This window comes from Tripterygium wilfordii, chromosome 19 (genome assembly GCF_013401445.1).
Source record: "Tripterygium wilfordii isolate XIE 37 chromosome 19, ASM1340144v1, whole genome shotgun sequence".
Classification (NCBI taxonomy): Eukaryota; Viridiplantae; Streptophyta; class Magnoliopsida; order Celastrales; family Celastraceae; genus Tripterygium; species Tripterygium wilfordii.
Genome location: NC_052250.1, coordinates 3,623,781 through 3,641,590, shown reverse-complemented (window position 1 = coordinate 3,641,590; position 17,810 = coordinate 3,623,781). Strand labels below are relative to the sequence as shown.

General features: G+C 35.9%; 2 protein-coding genes across 2 annotated transcripts; one reads left to right on the top strand and one right to left on the bottom strand.

The window, feature by feature from the left end:
* Nucleotides 1-967: 967 nt before the first annotated feature.
* On the top strand, nt 968-2,221 carry LOC119985486. The gene is made up of 2 exons (XM_038829780.1): nt 968-1,125; nt 1,387-2,221. Exons 1-2 carry the CDS (start codon nt 968-970, stop codon nt 2,219-2,221), a joined length of 993 nt encoding a protein of 330 aa, XP_038685708.1.
* An 11,451-nt stretch (nt 2,222-13,672) lies between these two features.
* On the bottom strand, nt 13,673-15,808 carry LOC119985485 (WAT1-related protein At2g39510-like). Its single transcript, XM_038829779.1, has 7 exons — nt 15,627-15,808; nt 15,444-15,506; nt 15,245-15,361; nt 14,584-14,830; nt 14,324-14,488; nt 14,021-14,169; nt 13,673-13,937 (listed from the first exon to the last, which is right to left on the bottom strand). The coding sequence occupies exons 1-7, from the start codon at nt 15,806-15,808 to the stop codon at nt 13,673-13,675; spliced, it is 1,188 nt and encodes a 395-aa protein (XP_038685707.1).
* Nucleotides 15,809-17,810: the final 2,002 nt, after the last annotated feature.

The following is a 17,810-nucleotide window of genomic DNA, read 5'->3' as shown; positions in this document are numbered from 1 at the left end:
CCACATAAACAACCTGAACAGCTCCAATACCAAGATGATACGGGACTACGAAGAGGATTCGCAATCTCGTATCTAAGATAGCAGAGAAATTACGAACAACTGGGTTGACAAGAAAAGTAACTTGATTTTGTCGAAGAAATCCTCCGGATACAGAACTCACCACCGAATGATTCGACACAAAATCAAGGATCTAGTGACGAATGGATTCGATACAGAAACACCACGAGTCCACGCTCACTATCTAGCCTAATCGTTGATACAGAAGCTCCACAACGATAAAACTAGGGTTTTGAAAGTTTTTCACAACCAAGGAAGAGAAAGCCTCTCAATTTTATTAAGCACCAGAATAATAATCTCATACAAATTAGGGCCTTTAAATAGTTGCGAAATAAATCCCCACACATTAGGTTTAGGAAACCCTATTAAAAAGAGAACAAAAATATCAAAATTCGTGCTAGCTAAAAAAAAAGGAAACAAACTCGAAATAAAATAATCGACTGATTTGGCTCGAGCTACCAAAGTTTGCCTCGAGCTAAGACAAGCAATTCTGATAAGAGCTGCTACTGATGCAAATTTGGCTCGAGCTAAAACACGCAATTCTCACATGAGCTTCTACTGATGCAAAACTTTGTTATGGATCCGACGTCCGCGTCATACCGTTCATGAAGATGTTGAGAAAGAAATACCTCCAGCAGATACTAATGTGCCTAGCCTTCCAGACATTGCCTCTGTGGAGGTGCCTAAAAACTTCGGATCAAATTTTATTGTTCCATGTGTTGGGAGTAATACCATTAGTAATTGCTCCACCGGTTATAAGATCACAGTAGGGTAGATTTTCTCAGACAAAATGGAGTTACAAAAACATATTGCTTTGTGTGCTATGAAAGGGAACTTCCAATTTCATGTGATAAAATCGACGAAGACTATATATGTTGTTCAATGTCTAGGAAGAGGCTGCGACTAGCGTATGAGAGCCATAAGAGTCAAGGAATCACCATTATTCATAGTGACAAAGTTCAATGACATTCACACTCACTCACTGGACTATCTCAACGGAAGTCATAGGCAAGCATCAGGGAAGGTGATTGAGAATTGCATTAAAGGAAAATATGATGGTGTGGGGAGGTATTACAGGATGAAAGACATAATACAAGATGTACGGACATAATTTGGTATTAATATTACCTACGATAAAGCATGGAGGTCTAAGGAGCATGCTTTAGAATCAATACGAGGATCTCCAGAGTTATCTTTTGCCTATCTGCCACACTATTTTATAGAGCTAGAGAAGAACAACCCCCAAACTATCACTCATATAGAGTCCGACAAGGAGAACATGTTTAAATATTTTTTCCTAGCTCTTGGTCCATCCTTGCATGGTTTTAGATCTTCGATGAGACGTGTCATCATTGTTGACGGTACCTATCTAAAGGGAAAGTATCTTCGCACGCTTTTTATTGCATCTGCTTTGGATGGTAACAATCACATTTATCCTATTGCTTTTGCTGTTGGAGATTCGGAGAATAACGAATCTTGGATATGGTTCTTCGAGAAATTACGACAGGCAATCTCACTTAATGACTTCTCTGAATTTGCTATAATTTCATATCGGCATCAGAGTATTGAAAAGACATCGACCTTAGTTTTTCCAGAATCATACCATGGTCACTGCATGTTCCACATCAAACAGAACATGAAGGCAAAGAAATTCGACCCTACAATGTTTTCAATTTATTTGAAGGCAGCGAAGGCATATTGTGTTTTCGAATTTGAGGTCCTAATGACACAGTTGAGATTAATTGATCCCCATGCACAGAGTTATCTACTTGAGGTTGGTTTTGCTAAATGGTCTCGTGCACATTTTCCTGGTCGGAGGTACAATATACTAACTACAAACATTGCAAAGAGTATGAATGTTGTTCTTAGAGAAGCCCACCACCTTCCTATAACAATGTTGGTTGAGCACTTGAGGGATTTGCTTCAGAGATGGTTTTATGAGCAACGTACAGAAGCAGCATCTCTGAATTCTATACTCTACAAGGAGGTAGATAAACATCTACGGAAGCGGATTGATAGGTCTCGCAGGATGGATGTTACACCAATATCACATATTGAATATTACGTTCAGGATCGATGCGGTAATGGTGAGGTTAACTTGCACAATAGAACGTGTTCTTGCAAGAAGTTTGATTTGCAGCAACTACCATGTGTACATGTGTAGTACCCGGTTTTCGTCCGGCCCAAAAAATATATATATATATATACAGAAAAATAGAAAAACTAAAATATAATAATAATAATAATTCAAAAGCCCGTTCTGGAGCCCGTAAACTTACAAAAAAAAATCAAAATCAAAAAAATCAAAGCCTATTTCTTGGACCCACAAACATGCAAAAATCCTAAAGCCCATTTCTTGGGTCATAAGCCCATAAAAATTCAAACCCAAACCCAATACAACAAAACCCTAGAAAATATCTAAAAATAGGAGAATTAAATAAAATAATAAATAAAACCTTTAAAAAGGAAAGGTGACACCTTTAAGGTTTTTGCAAAAACATTGAAAAATACCAAAATATTAGTTTCTTAGGAGAAAATAAATAGGGTTTGGGGGGACATTTTGGTAAAAGGATGAAATAGGGTTTTATAGGGATATGGTATAAAAGAAAGAGAGATTCTGAGAGAAAGGGGGGGAGCCGCACAACACACACAGAAAAAGAAAAAAACAAAAAATTGCAAGGGAGAAAAGGCAGGCGGCACAACTAAAAAAAAAAAAAGGGAAATCGGGCAGGATTTTTTGAGAGAAAAAGGGAGAGCCGCCGGTGAGGGAGAAGGAGCCGACGACACCAGAGGAAAGAAAAGAAAAGAAAAGGAAGGAGAGGAAGGCGAGAAGGAAAGGAGAAGGTAATTTCCGGTTCTCCTGCAGTGTTCTTGCTTTGGTTCTTTGCTTGTATTTTTTGAGTTTCACTTTGGTTCTATCACCATGAAATATGCTTGATTTCAATATATGAATCTCCGTCTGAAATTAATTGATGTTGGCTTACTCTTTGTGTTTTAATATCTGTGTTTTGGGGATGTTTGATTGAAGTTTAGTGTGATGTTTGATTGATGATAGTTCTGGATTGAGATCTAGTTTCACTCTCTATTCCGATTTCTCTTGTTTTGATGTTAAGGATAGAGTTGGTTTTTTTGATGTTTGACATTCTGCCTTTCTGTGGGATATTTGCTCTGAAGTTTTTGATTTCGGTTTACATTGTTGAAGAGAATATAGTTGATTGTTAATTTCGGTTTCTGATTTTGATTCAGAATAAAGTTGATTTCTGAAATTCTTGTTTCAAATCATTGATGGAGCAAGTTCTAGGTGCATATGTGTGTATCTATATATGTATATGGTGTATGTATATATAGCGTGTGTGTGGATATATGTGTCTCTGTGTATGTGCATATATATATGATGTACGTGTATATGTATATATAATGTGTTTATGTATATGTGCGGGTATATGTGTTTACGTATATGTACAAGTTTATAGGTATATGTGTTTGTGTACGTATACATGCTAGTTTATATATTTATAATGTATGGGAATTTGTACTTAATTTAATTTGAACTTAATATTGGTTTTGAATACCCATTTGACCCCATTATTTTTGTGTTCGATATTGGGGCCTGGACCGGGCTTGATTCAACTTGGACCGGACGTGACTTCATTTGGGCCGAAACATATATTTGGAGATTGGATTGGGTTTGAGCAATGGACCGGGCTCCGTGGCCATATTTGTATTTGTATTCATATTCTTTATTATTTGTTATTTTGTATATAGTTTTATCTTGTTTTTATTTGAATATGTCTATCCTTGTAAATATAAGCCATGTGATAAGGTAGTGGTAATAATGAAAAGTAGTGTAGTGTAGTGGAAATAATGAAAAGTAGATTAATGTAGTATAGTTTTATTTATGTTTAACGTAATTAGTATACATGTTTAGGGGTTTAGTTTTACCAATCCATCAATTCAATAATCACGTTTTTACCAACTCTTCATAAAAACAAATTAATGGATACTACATTAAAGTCAACTAGGAGGAGGACTTGATGACATTCAGCTCCTGCCTAGACTTTAATTGTGCTATCCTTATTTAAACAAAATGTAAATGGTAATTTAATTTACTAGATACCTAAATTAAAGTTCATTAGGAGGAGGACTTGATGACATTCAGCTCCTGCCTAGGCTTTAATTATGTTATCTCTTTAAATTAAAGTGTCATTTGTATTTCTAAACACACTGATAAATTAATTTACTAGATACCTAAATTAAAGTTCATTAGGAGGAGGACTTAATGACATTCAGCTCCTGCCTAGGCTTTAATTATGTTATCTCTTCAAATTAATGTATCATTTGTACTCAAAAATATAATGGTAACTAAATTGAAGTTAATTAGGAGGAGGATTTGATGACATTCAGCTCCTGCCTATGCTTTAATTACGTTATCTTTTCAAATCAAAATATCATTTATATTGGACAAATAACTTTTCAAGAAAAAGCACATAGATCAATCTAGGTAACCTTTTAGGGAGTTGTGGGGTGCCTAACACCTTCCCCACACTCAATAGACCCCCTTACCCATTTTCTGGTTCGTAGACCATTTTTTTTAGTGTCCAATTGCACTCAAATCAATTGGTGGCGACTCTAAATCATTTTTCATCCTTTCATCGCCGGTCCGCGTCGTGACCCCGGTTGCGACAACATGCATTGGCTGCTTGTGCCAATAGAGAAATCGCGATACATTCTTTGTGCTCAAGATATTATACCAATGAAGCTATTTTGGTAGTGTATGTTGAACCTATCTATATAGTTGGTATTGAGCACCAGCGCGTTGAAAACAATATAAGAGTATTGTTACCCCTTAAAGCGAAAAGACCATGTGGTAGACCTAAATAGCAAAGAATACCTTCCAAAGGTGAAACTGTGATTATCATACACTATGGTCGATGTAAGAAAAGTGGTCATAATCGTCAAACTTGTAAGGAACCAATAGCGTTGCATCCAAGAACTGAATGAACTTTTGATAGTAACATTTGATATTGCTGTATCATTTGCTATAATATCTGCGTTGTGTAAATTGGCTTCATGGTCGAACAATACCTAATTAATGGTCAAGGAATAAAACCATGGTCGAGCAATGTAAAGAAGCTGGTCGAGCGATAATAAATTAATAGTCGAGCAAAACTTAATTAATGGTCGAGCAATAAAACTGTGGTCGAGTGACGTATAAATCTGGTCGAGTGATGCTAAATTAATGGTCGAGCAAAATAAAAAAATTTGTCATAGTGAAAAAATATGCGCAAACACAAATAAGTAAGCATGTACAACAACAATTGACCCCTAAATGTACAGTACAGCAGAGTTAGTTTTCACAATGAGAAATGTCACCCTCAACTCTCTGCTGTGAACTTTTTCCTGTAAAACGTCATGTCATTCTAATTTATCTCAGTAATAGGAATTTTCGTGATAACAATATCATCTTTATTGCCACCCAATGCTTCTCATCAAAGTTTGCAGGAAAATACACATGGTCCACTTCTCCCCAAGGAACACCTTCAGGAGGACTGGTACCGACAACGTAGTCTGTGAATAAAGTATCCGAATCAACCCAATTTCCTGGATTTTCTTTGAATACATTGTAGGTAATATCAATCTTGCTCTGTTATTACATGGTTAAAAAATGATGGTTAGTTAACTCTGAATATGAATATCTACTGTTCATTAGCAAATTATTGGACACATACAAAGAATATTGTGTCAAGCACTGCCGCCTTCCTTTTAACTATGGCAGGGTACTTGGCAAGTCTCCGGCGTATGTGGTATCTAGTAATGTCAAGATGTTGCATCAAATATTGAAAAAGAGGAAATAATTAGTATACATGATTCGCCAGATAATATTAAAGCTCGACCAAAGAAATATAGTGCTCTACTAGTCAATATGAATGCTCGACCAAAGGTTTTATATGTTCGACCAGATTATAAATATGCTCGACCAACTTATAGATATGCTCAACTACATAAAGTTTAGTTAGTTATATTGTACTAAATTAAAACTACTTACCAGGTCTCTCAACCATTTTCCAGGTTGAATTGCCTCAACAAACCAGACCTTAACAGTACAAGGAATCCATTCAATTTTATCATGTTGTGTTTTGGGATCCTTCATCCATTTGTGACATTTTGCTAACCACTGCCTTGGATATGGCCTTTTGAGCTCAAAAGCCATTGGCAATGTGCCTTTGAGAATTTCAACCTCTTCTGTTATCATGGATGATGAATCAATTTTTTGTTTTTTAGTGGGATTGGTGTAGGGTGTTTTCAATAATGATCCAAGCTTTCTTTTGCACTTTTCCTTATTTGAGCGATAAGGAATTACCCAACCCTTTTTTTGCAACTGGAATTTGGATGGAGTGACAATCTCCACCCCCTCGTGTCCCTATCCATCTTATTTGGTGTAACCAAAGTAGTGGCAGCTATATCCATTGAAATAATATCGTCCTCTGTATCTAGGCTAACAACATCCTCACCCTTTATAGCAGCCTCCTCTATATTTTCCACAAGAAATTTCTGGGACTCAACAAATATTACAGCTACCCTATTTTGCAGTTGACCATCAGTGGCATCCCCATCCCCATATTTTCCATCATTATCAGCCTCATGCTCAATTTGACCTAAAGGATGTTGCTCTTCCTATACAGATATCTCTTTAAGTCCAACAATCCTTGGACACTCCAAAACAACCTCTGCAATATCTTTTCCAGTAGTCCTTGGACCATCAGTGGCATTCCCATCCCCATCCTTTATGACATGCTTCACATCCCCATTCCCATCCCCCTCATTTCCTGCATTTTTCTTTTTAACAACTTCTAGAAGAGTCCCCATGGATTCTTCAATGAATTGCAACATCAAACACAATTCCACCTCAGATCTTTATGCTTCTTGGAGTGATCCTTAAGCAAACTATCAAATACATCAATCTTTCTTGCAATATTATCCCTCAAAACATATTTCTGCAAATGAAAAATATACAAATTGGATTATTGAGTTTGTGATTGACCAGAAATGAATAATGCTCAACTAGAATAGATATAAATGCTCGACCTTAATCTGAAAATATGCTCGACCATATAAATACTCAATGCTCGACCAACACATATAATGCTCGACCATATAAATACTTATTGCCCGACCAAAAGATATAATGCTCGACCATAAGATACAATACTTGACCAAAAAAGATTAATGCCCTACCAAAGACAACTAAGTGCTCAATCAATAAAAATTCATATTACAACCTCTGTAACAGGTGGAATATCCCTATGTGTTTGAACTTCCTCTTCCTCTTCCTCTTCAATCTCATCTATAACAATCTTTGGCTTTTTTTTTTCTTTGCCAACCATTGTTCCCACAATATTTTTGAGTACGTTGGAAGCCTTTATGCAGTACTCTTGTGCCATCTCCAATTGGGTTGGGATAAGTTGACCATGTACTTGAATCTGTGAAAGGTACACATAGTAACCATTAGTTCTATAAAATAGGCAATCCCACAAAATTTAAATTAATACACATAGATGGGTGTGATACCTGCTTCCTTCTAAAAACACTTAGGATGAGTTTTGTTGAGTCAGGAGTGATTGATGTACTCCAGTTCAATATCCTTGGATACCGAATTTATGGATCCTTTTGTGCGTATGTCCTCTCGATAAGGGGAATAGCTTCATAACTCCATATTTGTAAATCAAACAATGATATACAATTACATACATTGCACATTGAGTATAAGTTATAAATCAAAACAACATTGAGATAAATGATTAGAAAATTAAATACCTATAGAGTTAACGGGAATCCATAGAGACTGTATTGCTCCTTCTGAGTCTTGGTTGACTTTTATAGTCTTTTTTAAAAAATTTTAAACACGTCATTTCATTGCTCGTACAAGTGACTTGGAGGTACATGCATAATTGACAAATCCCCATGGATACTTGTTATATTCATCCAAGTTTTCAACCAATTAGAGATATGCCACAACAGAAATGTTCCTACTACGCTCCCTACCAAGCAACACAAACTCCACAAAATAAAACAAGAGCTAACTTGACAACGTCATCTTCATTGTCAGGCTGAGGTTTTAGACCCAAAAATGTACTCTCTAATTCAGATCTCTTAATGCTATTATTCCCCTTGGAATAAGTATCCCTTAGCCTATGTGTGCTAGTATCAACAAGTGAAGAAATGGATGGAATTCCAGTACATACTAATCCAGTAAAAGAGCAAAATCTTCAAATGAAGATGTTGCTTGCTTTCCAGCCAACCTGAAGTTGAAAGTTGTGCCAAAACTATGGTTGGAGGATTCAACCTGTCTTAACAATAGCTGATGGACAAGCTGCCCGAAAAAAGTTAGACTCTTAATACGAAGATACATGCCAAAGCATGATCTACTAAAGGTCTCCAATTGATCATCATTTAACTTATCCCTCATATTACAAATAACTGCATCTGGTTGGGAAAAGTTTGACACTTTTGTAGGAAAATGTTGACCCTCTGGAATAATGTAAGCCATTATAAACCTAAAATAAAAAAAGTGAAATAAATAAAAGTTAACAATGCTCGACCAGTCAATACGAATGCTCGACTAGTCAATATGAATGCTCGACCATTAAATATTAATGCTTGACCAATAAATATGAAATGCTCGACCAAATCAATTAATGCTCGACCAATCAATATGAATGCTTAACTAGTAAATATGAATGCTCGACCAGATAATAGATATGCTCGACCCCCATAACAATAAATCTCGACTAATAAAACCCTACACTCGACCATAGACCCTCAAAATGCTCGATGAAAGGCTCAAACACTTGACTACGTCGAAAACTTCATTTTTAGCTGTGCAAAATTGTTTTGAGCAAAGTCATGCAGTAATATAGAACACAACAAAATGGGTGAAACATCACGAAACCCGTAATGGCACACAAACCGTTGATGGATTCATTTTTGAATAAATGGTAAACTTAGCTTGGAGTATTCGGAATAGTTGATGGAATGCAAACCGTTGTAGTTGATGCAAACCGTAGTAGTTGAGAATGAGAATGAAACTGTGTTTGAAGGAGAAATAAACTGTGTTTGAAGGAGAAAGAAATTGTGTTTGAAGGAGAAACTGAAAAGTATTTCGGGAAACAGAAATGAAGGAGGGACAAAGAAAAGTTAGGGTTATTTTGATCTTTACCAGTATAAATTAGGTCATTTTACTTTTTTTTATAAACCAGGTCAGTTTTACCATTTTGTTAGTAAACCAGGTCATGTTTGCTAATTTCCCTAAAAATGACAAAAAATTATGTTGTTTTCCTTGTTAAGACTTTCTACTTCATAATTGACTGCCGAACTTAATTCTTACTAATGTTATTTTTAACATTTTTTTTTAAATCCATACAACAAAAATTCAATATAAAAAAAAGATTTAAATTTACAACTACGACTCTTGTAAATAAAGGTTAAACTTCACATAGAAGTCATTATTAAAAATTCACTTGAGAACTACTTTTAGAGACTTCGAGTATGAATTAAATTTTGATTTTAATTTATGTATAAACTAAAAAGATAATTGAAGTTAAAAAATTATATATAAAACCAGTTTAACATCGATTTAATATTGGTTCAATCAACAAATTCAACCGATTTCGATCAACACGACATAACCCGATATTTTAGACCGATTCGTACCAATGAAAGGTTTGGTAATCGGTTTAAGTACATACCGGTTGGTTTTAAAAACTTTTTGAAAAAAAAACTTATGGGCCTAAGAAGAGTTGACGTAGAAGAAATGATACTACAATAATGTTTATGCTTTGCTTTCAATACTACATAATTATTTATCTATAAAAAAATACTACGAATTTAATTATTAATCTATCCATACAATTCCACGGATATGCCATTGCAGGCCACCTACTACTATGTACATGTCCTCAATTGGACCAGCTATGTCAGGGCTAAAAATTGACATCGAAAAATTTGATGGGAGAATGAAGTTTCGCTTGTGGCAAGTACAAGTCAAGGATACGCTGATTCAATCCGGGTTACACAAGAGGTTAAAGAGGAAACAAGATTCAACAGATGATAAGGAACAGTCCAATAAGAGTGATGAAGCTTGGGAGCAACTTGATCTAAAGGCAATTAGTGCAATTCGGTTATGTTTCACCAAGAATGTTCTTGCGAACGTGCATGGAATATCCACGGCCAAGGCACTTTGGAAAAAGCTTGAATAATTGTATCAGTCAAAGGGTATTTCAAGTCGAGTACATCCGAAGGAGCAGTCTCACACACTGTGGATGGTTGAAGGTACATCAATCGCAGATCATTTGAATGTTCTCAACTGGATCATCTCAGAGTTAGGGTCTGTTGGAGTGAAGATGGATGATGAGGATATAGCTTTGCAGTTAATATGGTCTCTTCCATCTTCCTATGAGCACATAAAGCCAATTTTGATTCATGGGAAGGAAAACGTTATTTTTCTGAAGTTATTGGAAAACTATTATCTGAGGAACAAAGATTAAGTGATGGGAATAAGGGTTCACCGAGAACTCAATTTTGGTTGCGAAAATCAAAAAAATAAATAAAAGGGCTTCTATGAAGCAAAAGCTTGAGTGCTGGATGTGTGAAAAAATCGAACACCTCAAAAGGAATTGTCAAAAAGGTGGAGTTGAGGTGGCAAACAACTCGGGTGAAGTTAGCGGCGAGTTTTCAGAAGAAGGAGCTGGTGAAGCCTTTTAAAAGGGGCATGTACATCCTCATGGCATGGCACTAGTGTGACAGAAGAGGATGTGTTAAACGATAGCGGGTCCACGGGTTTGCACACAGGCATTTGCTTGAAGATTATACAGGGTGTGTGGTGGAAAGGATGTCGAAGGGGCTGAGAAACTCCCGAAAAAGTCAAGCACGGGGGTTGCACCATAAATTTTAGCAGGTTTATTTGGACATGTGTCGAAGGAAATTCTTGTAGCGGTAAAGCTCTGAGTGGGTATACTCTTTTATGGTAGAGTATAATTGTTGGTCAAGACAATGTGTAGCGAAAGCTATGATGGACAATTCTTGGTTTAGATAATTGTGTCTATTGGTGAAAACGATAGTATAGAGAAAGCTATGGATATTTTTGATCAAGGTGGAGAATTATGATTTTTTTTTGTGTCAAAAATAAGGTAATAAAGGTGACAAGAACCTACCAAACGAGGTATTGTCCGAACGGCTGGGTGTGTTGTCCGGATAGCGGCTGGCATAAAGAACTATAGTGGACAGACAGGTGCATGACTGTCCAGATAGCTAGAGGATCCGTTCGGACAGCTAACGGATAAATTCGATTCTGGACAGTTTTAATTGCTACGAAAGAATCCCGGTTGTGATGAAATTTATTTTCCAAGGTAGTCTCTAGTTAGGAACGTGAAGGAAATCATATTTATAATTGGACACTTCTTGGGGAGGGACTCCTAAGTAGAAATGAACAAGGAGATTTTATACTACTATAAATACTAGTGGTTTACTATGATTTTTGGTACAGAAAAATCAAAGGGTTGTGTGTGAGGTTTAAGAGAGAGCAAATGTTGAGAACTTTCTGGTTTATCTCTTGGGTTGCTTGGGTTTTATTTTGGTGTCTATTTGTAACAATTTTCTACATAGTGAATTTTTTCTCGGTTGTCTTTTGATAACGGCTATGATTTGATCAAATGCATTGCTCCTAATCTTCAGGCATCCTTGGACATTAGTTTGTGCGTGATTGGAATATACCATGAGAGCTGAGAGTTATCCTCTCCCAACTCTTTATTCTTAACACGGTTCCAAGGCGCTACAATACATAGCTTTCTTTCCACATGTCATGCTAACTTAGCATGAGTCATTTTTCTCATCTACATTGTCCAATTATTTTTAACATTCCAATATTTCTAATGTCTGGGCTTAACTCCCGATATACTAAGATCCAATTACCTCCAAAAACATGCTGACATAATTTAATAAACTTTCGTAAAGGTCCGTTTGGTTTGCTCTCTGTTTTCTATTTTCTGTTTTCTATTTTTGTTTTTCATTTTTCATTTTCTGTTTTTAGAAATAGAAACAGAAAAACGTTTGGTTTGAAATATTGAAAAATTATTTTTCATTTTCTATTAATCGTATTATTTTTTAACTCACTATCGTAAAAGCAATATGGATTTTTTCCCCTATTTGACACAATACAATATAAGCATTGTTTTATATATACATAACTAATATTAATATATGTTTAACATATCACTGATTTCTTTTTTTTAAAAGTGACCGATTTATTTACAACACAAAAATTTTAAACAGCCATAATGCTATTTATGTCACATCATCATGGATTTTTCCCATTTATCCTCCCTAACTTCCTTTATTATAGAGAAAAAAAAAAGTAAAGTTAAGGGTGACAAAACTCTGTCCGGTGTGGATAATCAAATTTGTCTAACGCAGATTAATTCAAGTTTGGACATAAGTTACATGTCTGAAATTTAGGTCGAAAAACAAAAAATTTATCAGGTTTAAAATCGAGTTCGGGTCTAAACATAAAAATCTTGTCCAATTTATTTGTCTAGACCATAACCCGGATTAAGTTATTGTTCGATTTATTTATTCATATTTAAACCAATTCAGGTTTGACCAATTAAGTACGTCCAAAATTCATTCCGGATTAGTATCCGAACATAAATATATTTCATAAACACGCGATGTTGTCCAACTCAGAATCGATTTTTTTACCACGCCTAGGTAAATCTTCGGCCTTTGATTTCGTTTGATTATATCAAATAATACCAAATGTTGGAGAAATACTACAAATTGTGGGACCCATCAAAGCAAAAAGCTATAAAAGAGTGGGACCCATCATAGTGGAAGGTGCACGTTGATGTAGTTGTATTTCATTTCGGATTAGGGGCTCTCAAATTCTTAAAAAATTTGAGAGTCTCAAATTCTAATATAAAGGTTGTAGTTTTATCATATAATCACATATAAAAAGTAATTTTACACTTGTCTCTATATTTGTTTCTCTCTCCCATTCAAAAAGCCCTCTCACAAGTTTGTAAATATAAATTCAAATCTTCACTATTGGATAAAACCTCATGTGGCAAAACTACAGTCTTTAAATTGGAATTTGAGACTCTCAAATTTTTTAGGAATTTGAGAGCCCATTTCAAAAACCTGTGAACATTTTTGCATTTCGGAAATTTTTTGACGGAGAGTAGCGTACCTCCGTGTTTTCAAATTTGTGAAAACGTCTAAAAGATGTTTTCTATATTTTTAAAAAATGGAAATTCATTTTCTGGAAAATGAAATTGAAAAATGATAAACCAAACACCATTTCTATAATTTCAGAAAATAATAGAAATGAAAAATACAGACTGCTCAAACCAAACAACCTCTAATATTTTTTGGGGTCCGGGGTATTTCAGTTATTGAGGAACCAATTAATCTACACGTACAAATAAAGCAATCAGCTCCCAATCATGAGAAAATACAACCCATGGTTAGACAACATAAAGTGAAGCACTGAAGGTGACTACTCTCAATAATTGCATAAAAGCATTACATGCATATAGCAAGTTATTTTCTTTATGTTGTTGTCTTATCCCTCTCTAGTTCTCTCTACAACAACAAAAGCATGATCACGAGCACCACCTATGTTGCTGCCATTCTTTGTAGTTGTTTCTTGACATGCTGTTGCGTTCTCAATATCAGTATTGTCTATGTTATCATTCAACCTTGTTGTTGTTGTTTCTTGATTTGGTGCTACCTTGTTAGTTTCTGTAGCTTGTTGTTGAGGTTGGTCTTTGCTCTTACCCCATAACACCAGATACAACCCTATTACAATGACAGTGGCTCCAAGAACCCTACACATGTTTTTTTGGCTCAAGTTAGCTTAACATATCTCAGTTGACTTCGAAAATAATTTCAAGAATTTAAACTTTAATACCTTCCCAAGTAAAGTTGCTCATGCAAAAAGGAGGAGCCTATGATTGTGGTGACAATCATGCTTAGAGGATTAGAAGCACTCACAAACACAGGACCTCTTATCTTCGCTATTAATGCCATGATATAGTAAGCAACCCCAGAATATAGTCCCTGAAGAGAAGAAAAAAAGAGTGAGTAGTATATATACAAATTCAGATAAAGAAGGGTAGCGAAAAAAATAATGTATGGTATCTTATCTTACTGAGTGATTTTATTGCCCATCTATGATTGATGCGTAAAAATAATATATGGTATCTTATCTTACTCCATATAGTACAGCTACGATGTTGCTCCTTTGCTTTTGTATACACCAAACCGAGGTTTTGTCCTGTTCAATAGCGAAGGCAAGAACAGTGCTTTCTACCATTCCCATCATGCATTGCAAAGCTGTGAGAGAGAGTTTAGCTGGGTACGATTTTAGTGTAAATGCCTGTAAAGCAATACTATCATAAGAAATTGTTGGCGGCAATTAAAAGTTTATCGACGTAGTTAGTTTAGGGTTAAAGAAAACTTTTAAACTATTACTTGCAAGATCAGAAAAGCGGAGCCAATGAAACAAGCAAATACAATCATGGCAGCACCCTCTCCGAAATTTCCCTTATGATTAGTGCCAGCAATTACAGTAGCTTGATTAACATCTTGTCCATTAGTCCATGGAAAATTTAGGTGTTTTCCTTTGACAAAAGTCATTAGCATTGTTCCTCCAATTGTCACAATTGTTCCAATAACTTTCGCTTGGCTGGACAGCTCCTTAATCTTCACTTTCTCAAGCCTACGTAGATAACAATATGTTAAAGCACCTTTCCCATGTAGATAATTAAGCTATGCTTGACACCAGTATTCGCGGGCATCGGAGAAATTGGTGTTTGGGAAGGTTGGGAATTTGGACGGTGGTTGAGCAGTGCTTATGATGTGACAGTTTGAAGTAATAAAACCCTTGTTTTGAAAATTATATTCTCGGAAAATGTACGAGGTTGTCTACCTCATGTTTATTGAGAATGTTTTCAACCCGAACTCTCAATGACACTGGGGATGGCAATGGGGCGGATCGGATGTGGATTATGCAAGTCGGGGTGGGGCCTTCGGGTAAGAATTGTCATCCTTACATAATACCTATGAACACTCATGCCATGCAGACCCTAAGCATAGATACTATAAAATTGCTGCGAAAGAGAAGGTTAATTACCTTAACGTCCAAGCCAGTATAAACGTGATGGCAGGAACAATATTGAATATAGCAGCGCTAAAGTTCGCGCTAGTATATTTCATGCCAGAGTAGAACAAGTTATGAAAAGCTACGGGCCTGCACAATAATCACATTCCTTTGATCAGAGACCTAACTAATCCATTTTTTGATGAATCTTTAAGGGATGAGAAATCATTACTCAAACAAGCTGAGCAGCATTATCTTTGCAAAGATGGGCAATGTCATCTTTGGTCTTGACTTCCTGTTGAGGATACTCAAGTGATGTGACTAATCCCATAAAAAAAAAACAAAAAAGGAAAAAAAGAAAAGAAAAGAAAAAAAGCTCAATGCGAAGTACAGCAGAGTAAGAATTAATGGAGACCTTTCCAAAACAAAGGCGAACGGAGCAATGACAACAGAGGCGATGGCCATCCGGTACACGACCAGTACATGTTGGCTCATACCATCATTTAGAGCATCCTTGATAATAATGTTCAATACTCCAGAAGCACATTGCAATAGAATCACAAGTATGTACGGCTTTGCTCTATGCAAAGACTGCATATTCACAACTCACAAGGCCTTCTCTATTAGTTCTGAAGATCTTAAAACACAAACATATATATATATATATATACACACACACACACATATGCTGTAGATATATATTGTGATCACGTATTCTTCACTTCATGGTATAAAAGGAATCTCGTGTATGGGAAATGCCAAACGACTCTTGACTAAAAATGTACTACTGTCACTGCCTTCGTTAAATGTTGTCATTTAATGAAGTAGGACTTCACTCATTACAACAACATTGTTGTAGTTTGCAGGAATCTAATAAATATAACGTGGAATGTTTGACATTAATGTGTTTGTTTGGAAGTGTGTTTGCACTGCTTTTCTTGGCTGTGGTGAGGTGCACCATAATTTTTTTTATGACACGCCAAACGTATTTTATCAGCAGAACTCACTTCGTAGCATCACAGTTTTTTACCTCGCAACACCTTAGCTCACGGCACCAAAATATAAGCACTCCCAAACGCTTTATACCGTAACGTAAAATACTTTAGGTCCAGTAGTTTATTTTAGATTAATATACAATGCAAACATTAAGTGATTTTATATTAATATTATTAATCATTTAATATAATCGTAATTTAGATACACCAAACGCACGTCACAACATCTCACCACAGTTTTAAAAGTGATGCGCCAAACAGTTTCTGCGTTGGAATTCATCTCACAGTACCACAGTTTTATACCTCACAGCACCACAATTTTATACCTCACAGCACAGCACAGCAGTTCACAGCACTCCCAAACGACTACATTGTTGTTATGTCCCCTTCGCGAGGGAAGCTGGACTGGGTCAAGCTTACATAATGTTAAATTCATATTTTAGCTTGTTTGTAACCATTTCATTACCACATTATTGAATGCTTAATAGTTTTATATGAACAAATATACAAGTCTGTTTACAAAACACTAACTGAGTTTGTTCTCAAAAACATAAACGAGTAGGAACTCAACTCAGTTTCCTATTCAACTAATCGTTTATCAAACGAATGTAAGAATTTTGTTCAGTGGCATCCCTACCCTGGCGGGGGGCTACATGGGCCGTCGCTCAGAGCCCCATATTTTTGAAAAATTATTAACGTTATCGTGACCCCAAACTCATTTAAATAACATACCACTTCTAATCTTTTTAAAAAGACTCATTTTTTGGAGTTTGTCCAGGGCTCTCAGAGACACAGCTATGCCATTGATTTTGTTCAAACTCATTTGCTAAGCTTCACTAATAAAGCCGTGCGGATTAACCCAAAGCAGGGCAAAGAATGAATAAAGTCGTGCAGGCTAGATGTATCACGGGAACCGAATAACTCAAAGCGAACAATATTATTAGCATGTATGGGGGTATGAATTTCTAATAATTATCGTTTATTGAACGAATGTAAGAATTTTCTTAAAACTCATTTTGTTAAGCTTCATTAATGAACGCAAAAGGTTGGTCGTAAAAGACTCTATCTGTTTACAACCCTAGTCTGCCTAATTAAACATTCCACGACGTGGGCTAGACTTCAAATGACTTATAGCATGGATTACACGTATACGGTCAAACTTTGACTGGCTGGTCAACCTAGGTTGAAGAAGTCTTGGTCCTCACTACATGTCTACATATATTCTACTTTTTCTTGACTCCTGTAATTACCATGGCCGTTGAGACCACGTAACGTCGGTAACGAAGTGGGTGCCTCATATGCGAGGAAATGTGTTTAATGTGGAAGAAAATTACATGCGAAGAGGGGGGAAGATGAGAAAATTAGGAGAAACTCATCAGTCGCCAGACCGGAGACTCTAATAAAGTAGGAGAGACTCATCAGTCGCCATACCGAAGACTCTAAAGCAAGATTAATAAATTAAAATTGATTGAATGTTCTTCTCAATATTCTTGTATTCTCATTGTTTATAGTGAATTTCTTGGACAGTGTGAGTTACGTCAATTGAGGCAACCACATAAATTGTGACAATTCGAAAAATGGGTAGAGGAGAAAGGTTGGGTTCA